We start from the raw sequence: 15,250 nt of genomic DNA on the forward strand, positions 1-15,250 counted from the left end.
TTTTTCAGACTGAGTGAGTATGGGGGCGCCTGAGAGCAGGTTTACAAGTCGGATCTGAATTACGCCAAGATTCAGCACTTAGAATCAAAGTAGTAAAATACGTGTCGAATTCGCCTGAACACCGCAGTAAATCACACTGGCTTTTCAGTATGAGTTCGAATATGAATCTCCCACACTCTCTGCACTGCAGAGTGCACCAACATGAAATGCGCGAATAATCAGTGGGTGGGGCCTATTTCCGCTGAAGAGTTTGGCAGCATAGCTTTGAGTGGGCCACTGCATGCGCCGATCTGTCAGTGCTGAGATCAATGCATGCACAATGGCCCTTGTTGGCCAGCCTCCCGATTTGCTGGTCAACCCCACAACCCCTGCAACATTGGCCTCCACCATGGCTCAATCGCTGCCCCCTGCCCCTCTTCCCCCACCCCCGAGCATGTCCGGGCCTTGCCTGCCTTGATTGCTGACCCCCCGCTCCCCCTGCAGCCCTGATCTCCCATTCAGCACTCACGAACCCACACTTCCTCCGTCCCCCTCCCACCCCACAACCCAGGTAGGCCGAACCATCCCCCCACCCACCCTGATGGCCAGTCCTGACCAATGGCCTCCCTCTTCCTCCTTTCGATCCCAAAATGCAGTGGCAGTAGGATCCCCCCTCACCACCAATTGCCCCAGAGGTCCCGTCCCATTAGGACTGCCCCTTTGGCACTGTCCTATGCCTGGTGGCAATGCCAATGTGCCCCCTGGGCATTGACACCTTGCCCCTTATGCAGTGTCAGGGGACACTGGCTGGCACTGCCAGAGTGCCATTGCCAAGGGGGGCACACTCCTGTACCCGACCCTCTGGGGGGGCCCTACAGGTTACTTAAAGCTGCTATTAAGGCTGAAGCTAACATCAGTTAGAGGGAATGGAAATTGAGGCAAAGGTATGGAAGGACATTTCTGAGATTTAGAGAGAAAATAAATATCCAGGAAATGTAGAATCTGGGGAATCATGGAGGCAAGGATAAAGAGTTATAGACCTTCAGAGGGACACAAGAAAGGTAGGAACATCTGAAACATGGGAGGCGATTTTGCCCCATGTTTGTCCCAAGCGCAAATGGTAACATGGATGCAAAATTCCATGAGAGGCCAAAAATGCAATTCTTGCCAGCAGGGTCTAATAACATGATTGTCCCCACCATTGATGTAATGAGGTTACTGCCCAAGAATGTCAAGATCCTCATATAAGTACTTTTAAATGCCATCAGCAGCTGCCCCCACTGTATCATCCCCTCACATGTGGTTTCTCATTACAGTCAGTGAGGTTTACAGCAGATCTGGAGCAATCATAGAATCCCTACAGCGCAGAAGGAGGTCATTCAGCCCATTGCACCTGCACTGACATTCTGACAGCAACCCCACCCAGGTACTATCCCCAAATCCCCATAGTTTTACCCTGTTAATCCACCTAACCTACACAACTTGGAGCATTAAGGGACAACTTTAGCATGGCAATCCACCTAACCTGCACCTAACCTTTAGATTGTGGGAGACAACCGGAGCATCCACACCGACACAGGAAGAATGTGTAGACTGCACACAGTGACCCAAGGCTGGAATTGAATCTGGGTCCCTGACACTGTCAGGCAGCAGAGCTAACCACTGTGCCATCATGCCATCCCAGTGTGAACCAGATGAAGAGACCACACCAAGGGCACACAATTAAGTACAGTCCCCACAGGGAGCGGGCCTTGCCTTTGGTACTGCCCCAATGCCCCCCAGCTCTAGCAAGGGGCAGTATGTGCGGGCTTTCTCTGGGGAACTCTGGGGTTGAGTGGTGGTTCCACGTGCCTATGAAGCGGTTGTATGTTTTAAATTCCAGTGTCCCGATCACTGGAAAGCCAACATTGCTGGTGGGTGACGGTGTAAGACATGCCTCCAGCTGGAAAATATGGTGAAAAAAAGCCAGCAGTGCAGCAGGTATGCCATACACCACTTTTCTTGCATGAGCCAGTACTGTCGGGGTGCTTGTGAGCTCATGTGCTTGTTCAGAGGCTTTGAGTGTCTGACGAAGGGACCCAGCGTCGGAAAGGGAAGGTAACTGAGAACTATCCCCAGGCTTGTTACTGATCCCACTCCTTCAGCCTCCCCTCCTCCCCCCTCAAATTCCCCTCCAGGAATTACCTGGAAGTTCCCATGGAGGTCAGCACATCGGAACTTCCAACAGGTCCCAACAGGGTCATACTTTTGGTCTCCAATGATCTTGGGTCATGGAAAAATTACAACAGATGTGAGAACTTTTTCCTATTCTAAAGTCAAGCAGTGAAAATATGGAAGTGTTGAATATTTTACCTTGATTTGATTTTAGCGAAGGATAAAGAGCTATTCTGGTGGGGTGCTATTTTAAAATCCAAAGTACGTAAAGTCGATTTTAGCCTTGAAACCTCAAAAAATCATTTGTGAGAACTGCCATTCAAAGCTGAGAGATGCAAAAACAGAAATAGGGATTAGATTTTGTCACCAAATAAATAAAAATACGTCTGTAATTCACTAGCTTTCAGCACACATGGCCCATTCTGCGCATAATAAAATGCCTGCTATATTGGCACCTACACAACATGGACATTTATTAAGCCTGTAATAAATAGGATGTATCTAATTTATACTCTGAAATGAGATTTGAAACCATATTAATTAATGTTAACTTGCCAAACTAAAACTGACCAAAACTTATTTGATATTTTAGGTGCAAGTTTGAGGTGAATAATAAAAACCCACAAACCACCACAGTGCAACAAGTTGTGGCTGTGTTCTAGTTAACATACCTTTCCACTTTAAGATTACATAATTATAGTAAATAAATTTCCTTGTGGGATCTCTAACACCACTGAAGAAGCAGCATCACTTCAAGGACTCAGCGATTCAAGAAGATAATACATTGTTATCTTCTCAGGGGCAATTAGGGATGGGCAGAGAATGCAGTCTTGCCACTACCTCCCATATCCCAAAAATAGTGACAAAAGAATCAGCCATGAGTCTAGAGAGAAAGTTATGCATGAAATTATATAAATTGCCAAAGTGGTAGATCAGTTTTGTTTTATTATTGTCTCCTTTTATCACTAGCATGGTGAGCATTGGTTAAGAGAATGCTGCATGCCATTAACAGATGGTAACATCCCCAATCATAGAGTCTTAGAATCCTTACAGTCCCATCGAGTCTGCACCAATCCACCTTTTTTTTAAACTTACCCAGGTCCTGTTGCCATAACCCCATATATTTACTATGCTAATCCCCCTAACCTACACATCTTGGGACATGAAAGGAAAATTTAGCATGGCCAATCCACCTCTGACCTGCACATTTTTTGGACTGTGGAAGGAAACCGGAGCAATCAGGAAAGACACACACAGAGAACGAGGAGAACGTGCAAACTCCATACATTCACTCAAGGCTGGAATTGAACCTGGGTCCCTGGCACAGTGAGGCAATAGTGCTAACCACTGGGCCATCATGCCACCCAGCCTGTTGCAGTGCCTGGCCTCATAACATTGGTATCCTGTGCACTAGATTTGGCCAACAGTACGTTGGCATTGATTTGGCACGCTGGAATCTCCTACTCATCAGGCATTAGCAACCATTGCCAACATAGCATGAACATAGCACATGTAACATTACCACATTTTCAGATAGAAATTTGCTCACCATGTTTGAAAGGTAATCTACAATGAAGAATTGAAATGCCTAATTCTTTGCAATTTTGATTTAAATGAATGCAGTTATGTTGTTTAATTTATTCTATTTTAATTTTTTAAGTGGCATGTTGTAATTGTGATCAACAAACAACTTGCAGCTGTATTTTTTAAATTTTAATTGTTTCTGTTTCTGCTACTTGATGTAATGTAAAAATGGCAGCAGTTTAAAACTTACAATCTCCTGAAGTGAATTTTCAATGCCTTAAGATTATGCTGATATGATCTGGTGAAACAAAAGGAGAAATTGTTCTGAGTTTGGCTCTATTGATGCAGGAACTCTGTAAATGAATAACATATCTGTTGCAAATATAATGGCTAATTGTCATAATTTAATAAAGTTGACATTTCTACGTTGTATGGTTTCATAATCAGTGCATATCTTTTATGCTTTGCATCTAATTTGCGTTATACACACTTAAACTGAGTGACCTTAATTTATAAAGCATATATTGTGCAACGCATACAGCTGATTGCATCAACTAGGAAATCATTATTTGCAGGAGATTTGAAGATAACTTATTAACAGCTGAGCTGTATAGCTCTGAAGTACTTGATGCAGTAGAAATATGCCTTTGCATTTAAAACACTAATCTGAAAAATTTAGCCACTTAACCTTTACACCATGGGTTAGTTTGCTTAAACTCTTCATGAATTTTCTTTCACACAAGTTTCTTTTGAAACTTTAAAGTAGACTTACATGAATGCACACAATCAGCAGACAATTTCTAATTGTTAGATAAAATGTATGAAATACGATCTGATGTTCCTGTTTTGATGTGACTACGTAAACATGGTACACTGAAGGACAAGTATAATTAAAGTTTGAAAAGAGGTTAATTACAAAGTTAGAATTAAAAGTTTCTGACTGTTGACAGATGTTAGTACAGTTATGACCAGACTTGAACAGTGTTCACTTGCCTTGTTAAACAACACAGAGAAGCTTAGATCTGAAAGATTAAAGAAGGGCAATAGTGTACATACTTGATGAGCAATTTCATGACAGTTCCTGTGCTGATCTTATCAGTTCTGGTTTTGCACCGATTTCTTTCTACTGTGAAATATGCATCTCACAATCACAAATGCAGAAGAGGTAGAAATTAGGCTGAGCACACTTTCAGGTTCAGACTGTTGTCTGCAGAGTTAGAATCTGGAGTTCAAAGATTGATAGAAATTGGTCCCCTCATCTGAATAATTGGAGTGGACTAAGGGCACCTGTCCAAAGAAGAATTTGACTGCCTGCTTCACCGCAAGTGGCCCTCAGGTAGGATTCAGAAGTGGAATTGATACTGCCAGGGGCATTGCGAGGAGGTGATCTCCAGGTCTGTCGGGTTGGGGTGACCACCCTACCAATTCTACAGAAAGTTTTTTTTTTAAACAATTAAAACTTAGCAGTATTTGCCCTCGAGGACTATTGAAGAATCCTGGCTTGAGCATGATGCACTCCTCAGAAGCAAACTTTTTATATTAATGGGCCCTAATCCCAAAAATCGATTGGGTGCAAGCTGTAGGCCATCTGCTTTTTCCCAATATATTAGTACTCAGCGGTTTTATTTACACCCTGTAGTACTGGTGATCATCTATCCCTACATTTTTGAAGTTGGGTCACTTGTTCTAAGGCTTAGAAGAGTTATGCTACCATGACCACAGGCGACAGGTCTGAAAGCAATTTACCAACAAACTGGATCATTTCAATACAGTGCCATGAAAGTTTATCTAGTGACTTTTCAGGAGCAATGTTCTCTTTTAATATGCGTACTACATTGTACATTGTGAATTATTTGATGTGAAATCTGAAATGCTTACTTACTGTGGTATTATTAACTATTGAGTTTGGGTTGCATAAGCATTGTTTGCATTAAAAATGCACACTAACTTTCCTTTTTCACTTTTTTTCCTCGCAGGACCAAGAATGGTAGACACTCAGTTGCCTTTGTGGCCCATCAATTTTGCCATGGGTACAATGGACCTGTCGGAACTTGCCAATCACTCTCATTCCTTCGACGTAAAGCCATTTGCTACAGTGGACTTTTCTAGTGTTTCTCCAGTTAATTATGAGGATCGCGCTTCCACGTCTTTCAGAATTGATGAGAATTCTTCAGACTATAGATATGATGAAAGATATCTGGATTATCAAAGTATGTTATTTATTTTCATTGTGTCTTATAGGACAACAAATCTAATGAAAGCCAGCTATTATTTTCGTAATTTTTCCCACATTTGTTTTTAAAATATGGATTTTAGTGTTTGAGTTTTCATTGTCATAAACTATGCATTTGAAAAAAAAGCTTCCTATTTACGCCCTTCTGGCTAACCGCAAAGGGATAATGGATTTATTTAAGAAGATTAATTAAGGGAAAGGGAGAACAAATGGAATAGTTATTAAAGGCATCATGCTAGATAGATTAAAACATCGATCAAGTGAAGTAAAGTTGAAACAAACTACTTATCCTGTAGGGAGGAGGAAGGGCAAAGGACAAGGCAATATTTAAACACATGTTAACTACTCTTCGGAGCCTTGGGCCACACCATTGAGGTGCAGGGAATTGGGCCTGAACATTTTAAGTTACAGGTTAATGATGCAGAGAAGTTTCGTTGACTCTAGATAAGTAAAAAAAATGTTCTACTTGAATGCCAGCAATTCAAAACTGGAAATTCCTGCTTGAAGCAGCGCGTTGTTTTATGAATATCTGTACTTTTAATGCCAGGTGTAAAATTTGTCTCAACATCTTCGAATGCTTAATCGGCATGACTTGTGCGAATTTTGAATGCGTAAAAATTTATCTTTACACAGGTACTATCAAAGTCGAACCTTCTTCCTTAAATGAGAAATCAGGAAAAGAACCTTCATTTTCAAAGTTGCTAGAAGATCCATCGAATTCAGCTCTGTCTATTGAATGTAGAGTATGTGGAGACAAGGCCTCAGGCTTCCATTATGGGGTCCATGCATGTGAAGGATGTAAGGTTTGTTGAATTTGTGTCACTATTGCTAATCTAGAAGGAAAAGCATTTGTGTGGAACATTACTATTTAATTGTTTTCTAATTATTTACATGTATTTATTATTTACTGTATGGAATAGTAAGGTATAACTGTAGAGATCAACCTGATTTTTTTTGTATATTTAGCCCAGGAATTTAAAACTGTAAGTAATAAGTGCAAAAAGAAAAGACCAAGTTGTTTGATGTCTTTTCAACTGTTTCATTTTATATACATACATTCCAACTGTGACATGATTTGCTTTGCATAACAGGGATTTTTCCGGAGGACAATCAGGTTGAAGCTGATGTATGACAAGTGCGACCTAAACTGTAGGATTCAGAAAAAGAACAGGAATAAATGTCAGTACTGCAGGTTTCAGAAATGTCTGGCTGTCGGCATGTCGCACAATGGTAGGTGCATGTGGAATTGTCTCTTTGTAACTTCTGTACACAGATTTTTCACATTCTTCAAAAGTTCAAAGGTTTAGAATACAGCAATCAGGGGAAAAAAAGAGACCTGCAGGTACTAACGCAGAACAAATCATTCAGTTCACTCTTTCAGTCCCCATCCACCTCACCATCGCACTGATGTTTAAGTAAGGGAAGGCAGTAATGTTAAGCTGCTCTTCAGATCCTCCTGCTCTCCACTAGAAAGTTTACCAGGGTACTTGGACTCAACATGGCGATTTTTGCAGTGATTTTGTTGCAGTGTTAGTAATGTAAGCCTACTTTTGGCACTAATAAATAACCAAAAATAAAATCTATTCCTCTTTGGGGAGATGTATCTCTCAGCAGTCTTGCTGCAATCAGTAACTGAGCATTTGAAGAAACGCTCGTGTGGACTTGCATTTTACAGCTGAGCTGCAGTACATCAACACCTTCATTTTGTATTCATCCTTGGGATATGGGTGTTGTTAGCAACGTCAGCATTTTGGAACATAGGAATTAGGAGCTGAAGTAGGCAAATTCAGCCCTTCGAGCCTGCTCCGCCATTAATCAGACCATGCCTGATCTTTCCCTGGTCTCAAATCCACCTCCCTACCTGTTCCCCACATCCCTTTTTTAATTAGAAATATATCCATCTCCTTCTTGAAACCATTTAAGGATTCTGAGTCCATCGCGCAATGGGGCAGCGAGTTCCACAAATTCACCATCCTCCGTGAGAAGTAGTTCCTCCTCATCTCAGTTTTAGATTTACCTCCCCTCACCTTATATCTATCTCTAGGTGTCCATTAAAAGGTGGTGGCCATTGTAAGGTTTGGGCGTACTTCAGTAGGTCTTATTAAGATATTCGTAGTCTTGGGTAAATCAACAGTACGTATTTATATTAACAAGAAGCTGTATACATTGATACTTAAAAGCTATAAGACAGGAGCTGACACAATAATTGCTCCTCCACACGGCTCTGACCGACGCTACACTGACCCCGAGTTACAAGTCATGTGTTCTCGCACATCACTATGTTGGTAGTACTGTACTTGGTCCCGTGTTGATCTTTTATGTGCCCTTATATGACACCTCCCCCAAGTTTTTACTCTAACATATTTACTTGCTATCTCAGTTTACTCCGTGTATATACACATTTGTACTAGTACCCCCCCAACACTGCCCCACTCTCACCCATCCAGTCTCTGTTCATAGGTTCAGGTGGCTTGAAAACCTTATAACCAGTCCATATCTTGCTCTGTCATTACTATCAAAGGAGTGGTAGCTTCTCTCGCTGTAGATAAACCTTATTGAATTGGAGATTGTTCTGGCATCTGGGTGTCAGCCATTTAAGACTAAGATGAGAAATTTCGTGACTCAGCCATTTGTGATATTTTGGAATTCTTTTCTTGGAGGCTGTAGATTGACAATTGTTCAGAACATTCAGTTGGAAGATAGGCAGATTTTCAGGGGCTCAGGATATGGGATAGTGGCAGAAGATTGACCATGATTTTATTGAACATTGGTGAAAGCTCAAAGGGCCTATTCCTGCTCCTATTGCTTATGAGCAGAGACTAAGTAGACTGGGGCTATATTCATTGGAATTCAGAAGAATGAGGGGAGATCTTATAGGAACATATAAGATTATGAAGGGAGTAGGTAAGATAGAAGCAGGGAAGGTGTTCCACCAGCAGGTGAAACTAGAACTAGGGGGCATGGCCTCAAAATAAGGGGGAGCAGATTTAGGACTGAGTTGAGGAAGAACTTCTTCACACAAAGGGTTGTGAATCTGTGGAATTCCCTGCCCAGTAAAGCAGTTGAGGCTATCTCATTGAGTGTTTTTAAGACAAGGATAGATAAATTTTTGAACAGTAGAGGAATTAAGGGCTATGATGAGTGGGTAGCTAAGTGGAGTTGAGTCCACCAAAAGATCAGCCATGATCTTATTGAATGGCGGTGCAGGCTCGAGGAGCCTGCTCCTAGTTTTTATGTTCTTATTCCTTACATTCTTATGACTCATACTAGCATCAATTAACTCTGAATCTTAGTGATTAGATAGTGACTAGTTATTTAGCATGTGCCTTCATTGAAATATGACTTAACCCAGTTGATAAAATAGTAACTTCTGGTTGGTTACTTATAAATACAATTCTCTGCCAATTCTTCTAAACCATGCGCTGCTGTACCATGGTTAATAAATTTACATTTCTCTCACTAAGAGCTGATTCCATTATCCATCTTATTGTTCAATTTGAGCAGCATGAAATCTGGTTTGAGGCCATTGCCAACTGGAAAAGTTGTCTAATATTACATCTGACTACATTTAAAATTTTTTATCGTGTTTTGGTCACAATGATCCCAAAAATAAGTGCCCTGGGGAGGGGGGTACTCAAAGGCCTAGGTCCAAATTCCACAAAGCTAAATTGATGGAGCTTGGATTATTTAAAATTGATTTGAAAATAATGGCCCAGAGTTTACAGTCAGCAGCGAAGGAAGAGCACTCACCGCTTACCTGAAAGAAACCTGTGCTGTGATATTTGGTATCTCTTAATTTGCATTTAACTGCAGCATTCTTTTATGGAGATTCCCAGCATGAAGTTGTAGTAAGACCATTAAACACCTGTCCAAGTGGCCAGTCATATTAAAAGAATTCTCAGAGGGTTGATCAGTAAATGAAAAGTGCTAATAAATCACTTTGTAAAAGTTTTGCGGAGAGGAAAATAAAGGTTGCTATATGCATATGGCGTTAAGGTAGAAGTTGAAAAAATATATTTTAACTATCTAGTATTTAATCATAAGAGACATTTATATTTTCAGAACCAGACTGATCATTTTATAATAGTCAGGCCTACCATTGTTTTATGATTCTGACTGAGATTTCCTTATCTCAAATCACATCAGGACCACATCACAGCACACCCTCCCCACCCACCACATGTAAATTACGTAGGAGATTCAACCGGAGCACCTGATACCTGTTAGCACCATTTTCCCCACAAAATCTTGCTTCTCACGTCACTGAGTGGGTTACAGTAGGCCCAGGCCAAAGCAGTAAAAGGTTTGCCGTCCCCCAACAGAGGGGAAAATCTCTTTTCAAGTCGGACCCAGATGTTAAAGGCTGGTTCATGGTAAATATTTCAAATATATTACTTACTTGACTTGGCATAAATAGTACAGCTACAAGATAAGCTTTTGAAATATTTCAAGCATAAGATAGATATGGGGTGGGATTTTCTGACCATATCCGCCCCAAGACCAGAAAATCCTGCCCGAGGTCGACAGACTTTTGCATGGTCTGTGTCCCACCCGCTATGAATCCCATGGGAAAATAAAATTCTGCAGATGAACTACGACAGATAAATGTCTGATATGCAAAACTAGTCACAGAGTGGAACCTCAGTGTAACCATATTTCGCCATTCACTTTGATATGGATAGCACTTGCTTTAATCTTGACCTTTAAGCTTAACCTTTTATAAGTGTGATTTGCTGACACATTGATATTTGTTTTATAGCAATTAGATTTGGCAGAATGCCACAAGCAGAAAAGGAGAAACTCCTAGCTGAAATCTCCAGCGATGCAGACCAGCTGAATCCCGAGTTTGCTGATCTCCGTGCTCTTGCCAAACACATGTTTGAATCATACAATAAGTCTTTTCCCATTACAAAAGCTAAATCCCGAGCAATCATGGCAGGAAAAACAGGAGACGTATCGGTATGTAACCGTTCAATGATTAAAAATTGAATGCTGTTATTTTGCCAACTCACCACAGTTGAATTATTCAGACGTCATGCATTATATTTAAGTTGCTGAGTTTATCTATGCAATTAATTAATGAACAGTGTAATGAACAATTTGCAAAATACCTGTTGTTTTTTGGGACTAAGTAATTATAGGCAGTCAAAATAATAATTTTGATTCATTGACCAGGTAGCACAAATTGAATTTTCATACTAAGCTTACTCATTTGCCACACAATGCATTTTTAAAAAGACTCTGAAGTTGGTTTGAGATATTTTAGAAACTCCCCCATGATCTGGATCCACTAGCAGTCTAAGGTTTATTATAAAAGTTTTATTCAGCAAGCTGATGTGCAATAGTAGACATATTTTTGACTATCTGTATATTTTCTAAGTGCTAGATCAGTTGTATTGGCCATGATCAAGTCAAGGACATAGATGACAACATCTGAGTGATTAAGTGCCCTGGACAACTAAAAAATTACAAATCAGCAAGATGGTATGTAGGTATAATAGCCATAAGTCTTTTAATTGGCTATATGATGTCAGGAGATGACATTAAACAGAAAAATAAAAGTTCATAATTCAAAACTAGGGTACGTTACTGGCTATTTTTGAAGTAGTCAGCTGCATTCTGTTATCTAAAGAGGGATGCTCCAGGACAAAAATTTCTAAACTGCTTCCGTTTAATGCACTTACCCTTCTTATGTACAATTCATTACAGGCATCTGTAATAGTTCATCCATGGATACATTTAAGTGTGTTAGTTCACACACAGAATTAAAACACAAGTGAATATTGTAAACAGGTCATTTTTTAAATCTCTTTTATAAATAGATTACTTTATCTCGCTATTTGCTACTGGTTGAAATTCCATATAGGTTAGCTGTCCTGTGATTTTTGATTTCTTTTTTCCTCCAGTCAGTGGTAAGCAGGATGGTAAGGGTATTCTCAATCTATCGCTGCCCCATTTACGCCAAGTAACATTAAGTAAGGCCAATGAGTTTAAAAGAATTAAAAAACTTGTATTTCACAATATCTGGATAACTCATTGTGCGTGACAGCAAATGGAACACTCTTAAATGTAGTCACGAGTGTAATGGCCTGATTCTGCACTGTAGGGGTTCTGTAATTCTTTGATTCTAATACGTGACAGCCAACTCCCACTGACAACAATGCGATAATGCCACAGAATCAGTTTTTAAAATGTTGATTGAGGCATAATTGTTGGCCAGGGAATGGATCAACTCTCCTGCTTTACTTCAAAATATTACCATGGGACCTTTTACTTACAACCAAAGAAGCAAATGGGTCTTCAGCTTAAGTTTCAGCCAAACCTCCAATAGTTAGCATTCCCTCAGTACTGGATCGCTGTGTCCCTTGATTTTTCTGCTAAAACCCTAGAGCTGAATGTTAACTTACAGATGAGAGTGTTATCAATTGACCCACAGCTGATTTGTGTTGTTACCCTTCTATATTGTTTCCAATCTGATACTTCCCCAGTGTTTATTAACTCTTATAATTATTAAACCCTCACAAAAATCCACTCATTTTCTGACCATACTGGGATAAATACCATCAATGACTGAAATTTAATGTTTTGGAATTTTTTAAATCCATCTTATTTAAAAAAAAGTAAACTCATTGATTTTACTTGCAATATATTTGTTTGGAGAGGATAGTGACCTTTTGGGAATACTTGTTGAAAACAGGCATTCAAAATATTTATGATTATCTTCTTTGTTTCAAGAATTTTCACACCTTTTGTAGCTTTAGCCTCTTGTGAGGCCAATTAGATACATGCCATCTAATATCTAATTGAACAGTGGGTGGTTTAAGCTTGAGGGACTGAATGGACTACTTCAGATCCCTTTTTTCTCTGACCGCCATTTTGCTGCTATAGCACTTGAACATTTTTTTCTATTATGCTTCAGTTGTCATTGCCCTTAACAACTGAATAGTATCTGGAAAAATAGAAGTTTGATGAAAGTCCAGGCTGGGATTGTGGCCCGGATCTACATGTAACAAGTAGGCAATTCTTTTTAAATTCAGCTGTGTGGCAAAGGCACATTTACCTTACTCAATAGCACAATCCTACTCTGTCTAGGAGCAACCTTATTCCCACCCCTTCTCCATTTGATATCCTCCACAGAACCAGTGATCAGACTATCATGGTTTCTATGAGAATGCAGGCATGTGCATTCCCATATAAAACTGAAACCCTCCCTTTAGATTCTAATGCTGGGCTGGAGTTATGAAATAACTCCTCGGAGGGTGTCCCTTCACCAAATTCACAACTTTATCTCCACTCCTAAGAATGCTTCAGGTACAAAGTCAGAATCTAGAGTATCAGTAGCCCTGATACCCCTCAATATATGTGTGTGTATGTATTTATATAGATGAGACTTCCTGATTGGGTAATCATTACTTCAATCAGTAACTGATTGAATTCATTACTGGGCCACATTGTAATTGGCCCACATTGAGATCAATGTCTCAATTGACATTGAGACATGTCAATGGGTTCAATTGACATTGACATGGGCCACGTTGAGGTCATTACAAGTTAGTAGCTGATGTACAAGGAAGATATATCCAAGTATCCAGAATGAAGCCACCACCCCCCCCCCGACATTCCTTACTCCCACGCTTCTGCCTGCAGTGGATCTTCAGCCCAACAATTCTCAGGGCAGAATTTTATGATCCCCTGCTAATAGGTTAGCAGGCAGGAGGGCCTGTAAAATTCCTTGAGTGACCTTCTCACTACTTGTCCCATCCTGTCCTCAGTTTTGTGGAAGCAGGGATTAGGGGTGGCAGTTGAGAAGGGAGTGGTGAGGCCTAGTGCAGTCCACTTACCCTCACCCCAAGAGCTAATGAATAGTCATTTAAGGGTCGTTTCCTGCTTGACCTCAGGAGAGGTTCATGGACTTGGGACAATGGGATATCCAGCAGATCACCCTGCTCAGGCCTTGTGCAGGATGAGGGAGCTGCCATCTCACTTACTCTCTCTCCCTTTCCGTGTTGCATTCCTCCTCCCCTTCTGCCAACTGAAGGTCTGCCCCTGGGTGCTCTCTCCCCACTTAGCCTTGCTATCAGGATTTTCACGTCCTCAACCCCACTTTCAAGGACCTCCCATCCCATGCCATGAGACCTCCACAATGAAATCCATCTTGGCCATGGGACCTAGAACCTGGGGACTATTTTGACAGTGGTCAAAGTGCTTTGTGGCGCTGCTGCGTCTACAGAGCAGAGTGGTTGGCAGTTCTCTGAAGCCAGCCCACTTCCAGCATTAATGGCAGCCCCCATTATCAGGGGGAATGTGTGTCTACCTTCAGAGAATGCAGTAACTGGAATCACAAGCTGTTGGTAAAAGCCCTATGCCTTGATTCTAATGTAAACTGTTAATGAAAACACAATGTACATCACTAACATAACATGTCTTTGTTTTTCCTGTTGTAGCCATTTGTTATTTATGACATGAATTCCTTAAAGGCAGGAGAGGAACGCATCAAATTCAAACAAACGCCTCTGCAGGAACAGAACACAGAGGTAGAGATACGAATATTTCAACGTTGTCAATTCCGTTCAGTGGAGGCTGTAAGGGAAATCACTGAATTTGCGAAATCCATCCCAGGATTCATAAGTCTTGACCTAAATGACCAAGTTACTCTTCTTAAATATGGTGTCCATGAGGTCATATTCAGTATGTTGGCTTCCCTGATGAATAAAGATGGACTTTTGATTGCTGCTGGTCAGGGCTTCATGACTCGGGAATTTCTAAAGAGCCTGAGGAAACCGTTTTGTGACATCATGGAGCCCAAATTTGAATTTGCCATGAAGTTCAATGGTTTGGGGCTGAACGACTGTGACATTGCAATATTTATTGCTGTTGTCATCCTCAGTGGAGGTAAGAAACACACATTTTGATGTGTATTAAGAAAGTGCTACTCGGGCGTTTATTTCATGGTTAGAATCTGTTTCATCAGAAATTTTCTCCCTCCCGATTCTGAAAGCTTTGGCACCTTCCTAGGGTCCAGTACCACTGCTACTAATAGCCTTTTAGTGCCTTGTCCTCGTGCCATTATACATGTGTGAACATTGGGAATAAGTGCTAACAGACTGTGTGCCCACATGGGACAATTAAAGAACAATAGTTTCCACGAAAGGACCTTGGCCCACTCATGCTAATAATTATTCTTTGGAGATAGTGTAACAGACGCAACACATTTTCAATTTCCACTGGAACATTTAAAAGACGAAAAAGAAAATTTAAAGGACTCGTTTCTTTTTATGCATTTATTGGGCATCGCTGGCTAAATCAGCATTTATTGCCCATTCCTAATTGCCCTTCAGAAGATGGTGGAGGGCTGCCACC

The 15,250-nt window shown here is 40.8% G+C and overlaps 1 protein-coding gene across 1 annotated transcript in view; it reads left to right on the top strand.

Annotated features, from left to right (window-relative positions):
- pparg (peroxisome proliferator-activated receptor gamma) overlaps positions 1-15,250 on the top strand; it is a 116,877-nt gene that overhangs the window by 76,492 nt on the left and 25,135 nt on the right. Inside the window, exons 2-6 of the mRNA XM_080182034.1 lie at positions 5,634-5,867; positions 6,524-6,693; positions 6,982-7,120; positions 10,650-10,849; positions 14,335-14,782. Coding sequence (XP_080038160.1) covers positions 5,642-5,867; positions 6,524-6,693; positions 6,982-7,120; positions 10,650-10,849; positions 14,335-14,782 — 1,183 coding nt within the window. The 5' untranslated portion in view covers positions 5,634-5,641. The remainder of the gene's footprint in view (positions 1-5,633; positions 5,868-6,523; positions 6,694-6,981; positions 7,121-10,649; positions 10,850-14,334; positions 14,783-15,250) is intronic.

The sequence above is a fragment of the Carcharhinus amblyrhynchos genome, chromosome 3 (genome assembly GCF_965287045.1).
Source record: "Carcharhinus amblyrhynchos chromosome 3, sCarAmb.v2.hapA, whole genome shotgun sequence".
NCBI classification, from domain to species: domain Eukaryota; kingdom Metazoa; phylum Chordata; class Chondrichthyes; order Carcharhiniformes; family Carcharhinidae; genus Carcharhinus; species Carcharhinus amblyrhynchos.